An 11,869-nucleotide genomic window follows, 5' to 3' on the forward strand; every position below is an offset into this window, starting at 1 on the left:
CCCATAATACGCCCCACTGATGGGCGCTGTTTCCCTTTAACGTTGAACGTGAGTTTATTGCGAAAATCTTCAGAAAAAGAGATCTCAGACCACAACCTATAAAATATCAAAGTCTCATCAAAGTAATAAGCAGCCTTGAGACCTAACCTAGGCTACCTAGGTATAAATCAGTGCATTCCACCCGTGCCTAGATCCTAGATTATAATACGGGTCTAGATAACTGGGTGTAGTGGATCAAATGTTGTTTATGGCTAGTTTAGCGCACAAATCAACGGTTTCATATTAACTGCACGTTACAGAGGCAGTTTTTCAAAGTCTATATAAGAGTGGTACTCATACTGTTGATTTTATTTATTCTTGTGACCGTTACTATAACATCGAATCCTTAGGTTTTCGCGATTGTTACACATAGGATTGGAAACAATTGTTTCGGGTCTAAATCGCATGTATTTGTTTATTTTATTACAAACCAACGTTTCGGGCCCTTACAAGTTCTGTGATCACGGCTGACTGAGATGGTAAAGTCAAAAGTCAGTAAGGTTAGCATTACTGCGTTCCGGTTTTAAAGGGTAAAATTAACAATGTCAGGGAGAAAAATGTTTCTTACCTGTTGTTTTTCGAGTGGTGTTCTGTAGCAATTGAGGGTTAAAAAATTATCAAAACGTTTATTTTCTGTAATATTTATAATAAATAATACCTACATTTTAAATTTTTACTGAATTGGTATTCAATTATTTTTTTTTGTGAAATTAATCCACTAGTTTGTTATAATGATTAATACAAAGTTCGAACACTCACACACAAAAATAATTGAATATCAATTGAATAAAAATTTGAAATGCAATGAATAGCGACATCTCTAGCCGGGGCTGGTAGCTGTAAAAGTGTGACGGTGTGACCTCCTTACACCGTCATCTCACCTTTTTGTATCGTATCATTTTTTCTTTTGCTTGTATTTAAATTTTAAATTTGAATTGTTCCATGTTCCTTCGCTTTCTCATTTTGCTTCTTACCACGGTCACTCTCTTCGCGATCGCGGTAGCGAAAACATCTACTTTCTTATTTTTGAACCGTTTACAATTTTAAGATATTAATATTGTTGTTGTACTGAATAAATTCCTATAAACCGGACTTTCGTCTTTTCAACTGCTAAAACTTGCTAAGTAAGTCGTATGGAGGCTGCGGGGGCTGCGGAGGCTATTACTACCCTTGGACCAGGCCATATTACTGCTATCCAGGCTATTTTACAGTCTACAGAACGCTACCAGCACCAGCAGCGCCATTACACTAGTGCCCTAACTAATTTTAGAAGAAACTATGAAGAATACCAATAAATGAAGAACAAGACAGTGAAATTTTTTTTAATAACAGTGAAATATTGTGAAAAGTGACGTTACATAATTCATAGTACACCGCAGATCGCCTACACACCCCATATTTCAGACAAGAGACGACTGCCGTTACATTCAGCTGGTTACAAATGTAACTGAAACCAGAGTTGGTGTACCGGTAGCACAACAAGCACAGTCCTATCAAACACCAAACTATCCAGAAACTCCAACAGTACACTTTCGTCATATCTCGATATCTACCCATGTGTAGATTCACAAGTCGTTGAAACTTGGAGTTTAAACCTTCGGTTATTCCAAGCGGAGACGATACTGACTTACAGCTTGTTTTGGGAGAGTATCCCTGCAAGTCACTACTACTCAACAATATACACCACATAATAACATAACCACATCTCATTGTAGTATTTATAAAATTTTCTTAAATTACGTAAAACATTTTCTTCTTCTTATAAATGTTATGGCTCCATCGAAATAATCAATGATTTTGCCAATGTCAAGTAAAAATAACTATGTACGGTAGTTTAGTATTATTATAAAAATTATACAAAAAAAAATGGCGATTTCGCCTATGTCCTGTGAGAATTTTCAAATTTTCAAACATTTTCTATTATTTTGTAATTTTTAATTGACATAATTCATTTTCGTTTAAAATTCAAATTTTTTACTTATGTCAAATTTATTTTTCTGTTTTTTTTTATTTATTAAGGATTTGGCAAAGCCATCAGCCTAAACATGAAGTTTAATTATGTTTCTGTAAATATGGCCGCCACAAAGAGGATAGGCAATTTGAGGCGGCGTGATTGGATTGACTCGGGATTCCTTAACACGGGCGGATACGGGTATTTTAGTTCGAGATTCGTATATTTTCGCGTTTTAATCTTCGATTAAGGCACAATAGCATTATCCTATTCCACTTTAAACTAGATTTCACAGAATAAGTGAAAGTCAAAATAAAAACGACACTTTTCCCTCCAAAAGGTCCAGAGCGAATCTTATTTTTCTCGTAATAGTGCCATAATTTATTATTCACATTTCTTCTTTTAAATAATTCAAAAAGTTTGTAAACCGAACTGCATATAATAATACTCTTTTGTCATTTTTTCTTAATACGATGAAACGATCAGTCAGACAAATATCTTAAAAAGTTACCGTGAAAAGCCGAGACGAATAATAGAAACCTATCTAATAATTCATCACCATATTTTTTCGGTTTCATTTACGTTGTCTTTCTTCAGAGCGGTTGACTACTCTCAAAACAAGCCTATGAATATGAATATATAGTAAGAGTATATTTAAGAATGACCCTAACTCTAAAATATACTCTTACTATATATTCATATTCTATTTCCCCTAATTACTCCCTTTTAAACCTTCGTCCCTGACGTGCTGCTGTACCTTAGCGTACAGGCCAGTGGGCATTGAACCACTTGTACACATAGAGCATCATATCCATTACTTTCACAATGTTGGCGGGTGGTGACCAACACAAATTTAAGCCTTACACCGTCGTGGGCGCCTTTACGAGAAACTCCCTTTACCTGTGGTTAGGGTTTTTCTCTATTCTCATAGGCTGGTACATATGCGGGAATACGAAAGTTTTGTGAAAATGGTATGAAAAGGGTACAAAAGGTTTTGTGAATGTAGTTTGAAAGGGGAAGTCGACCCAATGTATTATTTATCATTGACATATCTAAACTTCTCACGGATCTTCATTGAACCTATATTTCTCTTAAATTATATTATTAGCTACCTTCCCTTCTCTTACAATAATCCTCTTCTATTCTCTTGCCTTATTCCGTTTTGCTATTCCTCTTATAATATACCTTTGTTATTACACTTACTTTTCTCCCTCCTCTATTACTTCTTACACTTACTTTTCTCCCTTGTCTATTACATTTACTCTACCCCTTCTCTGTCACTATTCTAACTTTATTCTCTTTCTCTTTCAGCTTCATACTTCAAAAAAATCCTGAATGATTTTTTTTTCTCCGGCCCCCCGGGTATCTAACTGGGTCTCAGATTTCTCAGATGGCGCTACGGTTAAAAAGTCGTTGAAAAACCAAATACAAAGAGGTGACAACAAGCACATAGAAAAATTCGTGAGGTCCGCTGGGTCGTTCCGTGGCTTAGTTGGTATAGCGTCTGACACGCTATGCCAAAAGACGTCGGTTCGAATCCGGCCGGGTCGAAGGATTTTTTTCTGAGTGTTCAAACTTTGTATTAATCATTATAACAATACCTATATTATTATAATAAATAAATAAATTGCACGCGTCGCGCTGCCAACCTGTAAGGGTGCTGGTGAAATTACAGGTACATGGCAACTTATATACCTTAACTGCCTCCGTGGCTGAACGGTTCCCATGCTGGACTACCACGCAGAGGTCCAGGGTACGGATTCCCCGGCCAAGAGAAATATTTGTATGGCTTACATTTATTTTTCTCGTGAGTGTGGGTGTAATTTGTGGTTGTCTGTGTGTGTCCATGGCACCCGCAATATAGTGCGTGGCTATAAACGTGCGCAAAAAAAACATTTCAGGGTGAAGGGCGCAGTGGTATTGCCTCTCAGTTCTTGAGATTTAAATCGTACAGGGCCTCGCAATCAAGCCACAAATAAGTACTTAAAAGAGAGATAAGAGGTAGCGGTCTTAAGAAGACGAACCTATTACTCATATACGAGTATAACCGATCTTTAAACCACCTACAATTGACATGATTGGTAGGTAGGTGCGTTAAAATTAGACTTAAAGTAGGCCAACGTGTGAACCTTAATTCAAACGCAATCAAGTCGAAAATTCCTAAAGATTTTGCAATCTCGTCACACCCATTGTGCCACGGGCACTGGCACAAAATGTCATTAGAACAAATTGTATAAAACCACTGTGATAGATAAGAAATATCCTTAAGAGTCGTTAGACAGACGGCAATGTATATAATGAGTTTATCTGTTGCCTTAGGGAAGGAATGTTCTTACTGCTAAGTAAATTCCATTCTAGAAAATATCCAAATTTTTACATAAAAAACAGGGTGACCTGACACGTCGCTTTCCCACAGGATATCAAAACAAATTAATCATTATCGAAAATGGATATGTACAGATGCAGCCCCCTACGTCAATTAAAATCTTCAATAAAATATTTGAAAATATCAAATCCAAACAAAATCATTTATAAATAAACTAAAAGAACTGCTAATACAAAAAAACTTATTATAAAATTGGAGAATATTTGAATGATAAACCAATAACTGCACAAATAACAATAATGATTATCTTATTTATGTAATTTTTAACGTTGACTATTGTGCTCTAAATATTTATATTGGTTTTAATATCTCATAAATGTAATTCGGTAATGACATTTCTTGTATACGAGATTAATAATTATTTAAGTTATTATCACTGTAGTGCCCTTACAGGGTTAATGTGTTGGAATACAATTATGTAACAGCTCTGTTAATCCAAATATTGAATAAATGAATTATGAAGGAAATAATACTATAGTGTTGATATTTTCTTTTAAAACATTATCAACCCATTATACTGTATATGCTTCGCAGAGGTCCCGGGTACGATTCCCGGGCCGAGAGAAATATTTGTATGGTCTATATTTCTCTCGTGTAATTTGTGATTGTCTATGTGTATCCACGTCACCCGCAGTACAGGGTTTCCCTAGTGCGGGGTTTTATTATTACACGTACCACAGCTGGGCAAGGGGTTCAAGATGCACGTTGTTACGTCTTCCAAGTCCTATTTGGCGTGGTAATTTTGTTCCTCGCAAAACCGATAACATCTTCATAGGTTTGTAGTTAAGTAATTAATAGAGCCGTGGTTAGCAATGGTTTGATCTACCGCTTCTCAATGCAGAGGCCGTGGGTTCGAATCCGGCCTCGCACCTCCGAGTTGCTCGGAAATTTAGGTGCGAAATTGAATTTGAAATTTACCACGAGATTTTCTTGAAGGAAAACATCGTGATGCATGAAGAAAGGTTTACAACTCCGCGTTGGGTCAGCGTGGCGGATAATGGCTTAAGAGCGGCAACTCCCTTTCTCACTACTACGTTAATTAAATTTATATGAAAATATAACGTAATAACGTTGACAGCAACACATTATCAAACTATAATAACATAGCAAATATTCTACTAAAACATGTATGTATAATGGAATGAAAATACAAAACACTACGCGATAACACGCATACAAACGTGGTTAGATAAGCCGACCGATTTCAATGGACCGGAAGCCCCGAAGCTGCGAATACTCTGACGCTCTTTACAACATGCAACTCCATTTCGACCTTAACGCAAATAAAATAAACTCTATACTCCGATAACGTCTATACTCCGACTACTCGATAATCCGGGCTGAGGGGAAAGAGGAGCGCGGACAATAGTGGTTTGTTCTTAGTTCTTTAGTGCTCCGCGAGACGTCAACGTGAGTCCACGTTTCTTTTTATCACACTCAAATGCCAGATTTCTTGTAAACTTACCGGCGTAATAATGTCAACTCCAAGAAAACACAAAACACTAACACTAAAGGACAAAATGCAAATCATAAACATGCTGGATAACGGTGAAACAATGACAGATGTTGCTTTGCATTACGGCATTGGACGTTCTACAATTTACGACATAAAGTTAAGGCGTACTAAAATAATGGCGAACGTGAATAATATTTCCGAGAATCGGAGGACTTTGAAGCTCGGACAACATCCGGAATTGGATGCGGCGTTGTATAATTGGTTTTTAGAGCAACGTGCTATGGATATTGTTGTTAATGGTGACAAATTGAAAGAAATGGCTAAAGAGATATATAAACGTATAGCGCAACGGGACTTTAAAGCGAGTAGCGGATGGTTAGATAAGTTTAAAAAGAGATATGGTATCAAATTTAACACTTCTGGCACCGCTGGTGAAAAAGCTTCCTTCCAATCTCATGACGAAAATGTGATTGTTAACTTTGTTAAATCTTTCAAAGAAAAGGTACAACAACTGGGCCTAATTCCAGACCAACTGTACTGTATTGATGCCAGCAGCGTATCGACGAAAATTTTAACTGATGCTGCTCATAGAATGGAAGACAATGAAGAGAAAACAATAAACACAGACAAAATAACAATTATGCCCTGTTCAAACGCCACTGGCACTCACAAATTTAACTTATTTGTATGCAGTAAAGAATCTCTTAATAAAGATTTAACACATTTATCATCAATGTGTTATTATAAACAACAAACTAACGCTTGGATTACCAGAGATATATTTACTGAATGGTTTCACGACGAATTTGTACCAACGGTAAGGTCTTTCATGACCATGAATAACTTACCGGAGAAGGCTCTTTTGATTTTGGACGAAGCACCAGGTTACCCTGAAGAATATCATTTGAAATCCAACGATTGGATGATTAATGCCTTTTTCCTACCACCTGAATGTTCCCATTTGATACAACCTATGAACCACGACCTTATACAAACTATAAAGAGTACTTTTAAGAAGAAAATCTTACTAAACGTTTTATCGAAGGACGATGGTGTAAAAAAGAGCCTTCAAGGCATGAATATAACAGATTTATTGTATGTTTTAGCGGAAGCTTGGAATTCTTGCTCTCCGAATATAATTAGAAGTTCATGGAAGAAGCTCTGTCCAAACTTAGAGATATCTGAAGAGATTGATAGTACTATTAGTATAGAACAATTGTTACTAGCGTTGAGAGATTCAGGAATTGACGAAAACGGACTTAGGGATTGGTTGATCGGGAAGACGGAAGAAATTCATGACGTTTTCGATGATGATATTGGTGATGTGAATTTTACTAAAGTTAAGCCAGAAGATCCATTGGAGGCGCTTCCCCTTGATATTGACGTTTGTGAACATGGAGTCGTAAAATCAGAAGACATTTAAATAACTTTGGTAATTTGGTAAACCAGGACAGTCTTTTTTTTTTCTTATAAGAAGAGATCGGTTTATGTTGAGTATATTTACCAAAACTTTATGGCATTATATACATATACATAGAGTGTAATTCCCGAATTATTTTGTTCTAAACCTTAAAAACAACCTCGGGGCCTAACGCATTGCATTGTGGGTGCAAAAGAAGGTCTCAGGTTCGATTCCCGGTAGGATCAATTTGGGAAATGAAATTTTCCAAATTGATTAAATTTTTATTGAATTGATATTCAATTATTTTTTTGTAAAATTAACTACTAAAAAGTCGTTGAAAGACCAAGTACAAAGACACGACGCAAGCACATAGAAAAATTCATGAGGTCCGTTGGTTCGTTCCGTGACTTAGTTGGTATAGCGTCTGGCACGGTATGCAAGAAGACGTCGGTTCGAATCCGACCGGATCGAAGGAATTTTTTGTGAGTGTTTTTTCTGAGTGTTCGATCTTTGTATTAATAATTAATTTTTCCAAATTGGTTTTGGTTTGGGTGTTTTGGGCAGTGCTCCGAAGGGAAATTGGTTGGTAATTGATGTATTTATCTGATACATATTATTACGTTGCTATTTTAGTTAGGTGTATTGTGATAAGAGCCTATTTCGTCTTTTTTATTTGTATAAGCATTCTGATAATTTGGCATACATTTAAAATTACAGCTTTGTTTGGTAATGTACAACTTATTACTACTTATACTTTAAAGGGTTACCTTAAACTGTAACTAGTAGTTACTTTACTACAATTATTAAAAATATAACTATTTGGTGTTAATTTTTCGTTTTTTCCTTTTAACCGTTGCGGGATTTCAGGCCATCCACTGTTTGTAGGTATTGATTGAAGTTTAATAAAAATATATGCACTTAATTTAAAGTGTTTTTGATTTGTTAGTCTAATTAAGTTTTTAGTCTTTGTCTCAAATCTTACGTTCTATTTTTTTGCAGTAAATAAGAGCAAACCTTATCTTGTAAACTATAACAAAAGTGTCTTTTTAGTTTATTCCGTTAGATTAAAAGATGAGATTTAAATGTAAACAAGTACGTATTCCGAAATGATAGTGCTTGACTTTAGCTCGTGTTCCTAGAACAATAAATCTAACGAGAATCAATGAGGACACATTGACTGAAATAACGAATAACTCGAGTATTTAAGTCGATTTTTTTGACATGTTTCGAATCAATTCGTAGTCCTTAATCATGAGATTCCGCGGCGGTGACTCGACGAAAATTGCTATACTAAGTTATCTGTTATTTTAGTTAATTATGTATTTAAAATCAACGAGGAACTTTGTTTTTTTCGAAATGACTCCAAAAGGAGAAGGTTCTCAATTGGAGTTTTATTCTTATGTGTGATACGCGATTATTCCGACAATTGTGAACCGATATCGATGGTTCTTTTTTTGTTGGAAGGAAAAAGGAAGGGGTGGTACCCGGTAGCGGTTCCAAAATATTCCACCTCTAAGGTTGGCAAAGTAGGGGATGAATCCGGTTTCGCGCACTTTTCGGTAACCGATTTAAATAAAACTTAGCAAATAGATGTAATTCCACGAACTCTCTAGGTCGGTTTTTTAGTACTCTGTAATGAGATTATTTATTTTATTTTGTACTTTACAAGGTATGTAAAACGCAAAGAATGTTTGTAAAAATTAAATAATGACATAATCTCAGTACAGAGTACTAAAAAAACCGACCTCAAAAGTACGTGGAATTACGTCTATTTGCTAAGTATCATTGAAATATCCCCTAATTCGCCACTACACAGGACTTGATACTGGAGATAATAAAAATAGGTTCTCACTACGACACTACTCAAAGTATATCGAGGGAAAAACGCCTTGAATTGGATAAATAGCAAAATCAACTAAATAATTGCTAAAAGTAATTGCTACTAAATTAAAGTTAGGCGCTATTTATAAAAATGAATCTTCATACGTGAACAGCCACCCTTAGAGGTGGATGATTTTCTTCAAAATGAAATGGGACTACTATGGAAGTACCCCCTTTCCAACAAAAAAAGAATCATGAAAATCGGTTCACAAATACCGGAGTTAACGCGTAACATACATACAAAAAAAAAGAAAAAAAAAGAACATACAGTCGAATTGAGAACCTCCTCCTTTTTTGAAGTCGGTTAAAAATAAATACTCTTAACTTAAATCTTGTATGAATAGAATGTATATAGATAGGGACGTCAAATCACAGACCTACTAGATATATCAATTGATTGTATCCAAATCCGAGAAATGACGGTCCGAAATGTTACAGGGATCATTTTATCTCTAGGTGTATAAGCGATATTCGTATTTTTTCGGATTCGGATGGGACTTAGTACACAAGCGACATCAGAAGTGGGTCCGGGTTTTCTATATTTGTATAATCTCGGATTCGGAATGAATATGAACTGAAGGATGTATTGCGCAAAAGCACTAAGGGTAATAAATTAGGGAATGATTCCGGTTTATTGAATATTACCCACTTTCAGTTATCCAATTTCAATCAAATTTGGCACTTAGATATAATTCCAATGAAAACGGTGACAATGTGGTAACCTAAAGCTTTCTGATGATGGAAATGGCAGACAGATGAGACGAACTCCTCAGCAATGTCCAGCATCTACCTTTTGTTTGGACTCAAATGATTCGTTTTGACGAAGACTTCCATATGTATATACCTATATATATTTAGCAGTAGACCTCCTTGTGAAAGAGCCGACCTCCGACTTTTGCGTTTTAAAGCTCGGAGTGGCACTCAACTGTTACGGATAGGCGTGTCGCTTACCAACAGGCGCATGACTTGTTCGTCCCGTCACTTGGTATGATGAAAAAAATGCGTTTCAGTTATCAATGAGGAGAGAATGAACACAGTGAAAGGGAATAAACTTACTTTTAAGGTAGGTGTTTTTTAACAAGTCCTGTGTGTGGTGGTCAATGACACGCCTTCGCATAACAGTTGCAGTGCCACTTAGTTTCAATTGTTGAACCATAGTAACTCATAGGCAGTTTAAGTTTAGTGCCGTCAATTCGTAAAGGTATTTACAACTTCACGCAATAGTCAAGTTAAATTTAACGCTTCTTGAGAACACAAATTCTTAGGTAAATTCCACCGTTATTCATTTTCACATTTATCTGTGAACGGTTTGGTCGCATTAGGGTCACGGGTCAGCACAAAGGGCTCTCGTACGCAACGTTAAGCTATTACAATGTTTTGTGGGTTATTAACGTTATTAACTGGTTACTATCGTGACGCTGAAGAATCCTAGGGGCGGTAGAGGCCTCGAAAATAATTGAGGGCATTGATGCTGTCCAGGAGTGATATCGCATTTGAAAAAAAATACACTACTACATACATGTATTTTTTTTCCTATGTCAGTATAAAAAATACGTGTTTTCAATAATTTTCTGTGGTGGTGAGCGTTGAATTTTTTTTCATTTTACTTGCTTTTAATTAATTAAGCAGATATATGTTGTTTATTATGTATTTTTTTTGTCTTTTTTCTTTTTCGTTACTTGTTGTTTCATAGTTGTGTGTGCTTGTGGAAAGTCAATAAGCGTATTCTATCTATCTATCTATTTTGCCTCTGTGGGCGATGGACCAAAAAGTTTGGGATTGTATCGTTCTATTTAACATTCTTCTACCCACACAAATTACGTGGTCTCAAGCTAGGGAATTCCGTGTGTCGTGAGTACCAGAGTAACGGCGTTCGCTCTGGGGCACTACACAGAATACCCCAACTACACACAATTAAAAAAAATACATTTCCCAAATTGGTCCTATCGGGAATCGATTCCGGAACCATAGTGTAAACGTTGGACCACCAAGATGGTCAATGTCCAGTAATACAGTAGAGCTCTTTGTGAAAGAGTTTGTCCAGGGTAATGCTTTACCTATTTCTGCCGCCAAGCAGTAACATCCGAATTACCGTGTTCCGGTTTTGAAGGGCAAGGGTGCTGGTGAAATTACAGGCACATGAGACTTGTCAACTTATGTCTCGGGGTGACGGGCGCAGGGGCACTGTAACTGTTATGGACAGGCGTGTCGCTTACCATCAGGCGTACGATTTGTTCGTCCCGTCACTTGATATTATAAATAAAAGGAGATGTGGTGTAGCTGTAATGTCTGTCAAACATTCTTCGCATAGTTTTTTGAGTTCACGTTTCAGATTGTTCTTCTATCTTGTATACGTGTAGGTACAGACAATGGATCTTTAGTTGGTGTTAATCTATGGATTATTGTCACTAGCTTTTTATATACGTACGTTCTTTCTGATTATTTTTTATGACGTCAAGTTACGTGACGAGTAATGTTCCTCTTAGGTTTAAAATACGTAGTGTGATTGGTTGTAAACGACGCGCGTCAACGCAGTGCTAGAGGTGCACTGGCAATGCAACCGTCACCCTGAGACTTGAAGTTGACAAATTCCATGTGTAGTTTCACCAACGCTCTCACCCTTTAAAACAGGAACGTAGTAATGTTCACAATATTGCTTGCCGGCAGAAATACGTGAGGTAGCAGTACTTCCCTAGAAGATTGGAAGAAGAAGAAGAAATTTGTCATTAGTTGACATATTAAATAAATGATGTG

General features: G+C 36.4%; 1 protein-coding gene across 1 annotated transcript; it reads left to right on the forward strand.

Annotated features, from left to right (window-relative positions):
- Positions 1-5,896: 5,896 nt before the first annotated feature.
- Positions 5,897-7,372, forward strand: LOC113236117 (jerky protein homolog-like). The gene has a single exon (XM_026472109.1). The coding sequence runs from the start codon at positions 5,897-5,899 to the stop codon at positions 7,253-7,255; it is 1,359 nt and encodes a 452-aa protein (XP_026327894.1). The 3' UTR covers positions 7,256-7,372.
- Positions 7,373-11,869: the final 4,497 nt, after the last annotated feature.

The sequence above is a fragment of the Hyposmocoma kahamanoa genome, unplaced genomic scaffold (genome assembly GCF_003589595.1).
Source record: "Hyposmocoma kahamanoa isolate Upper Pololo Valley unplaced genomic scaffold, ASM358959v1 89, whole genome shotgun sequence".
Lineage (NCBI taxonomy): Eukaryota > Metazoa > Arthropoda > Insecta > Lepidoptera > Cosmopterigidae > Hyposmocoma > Hyposmocoma kahamanoa.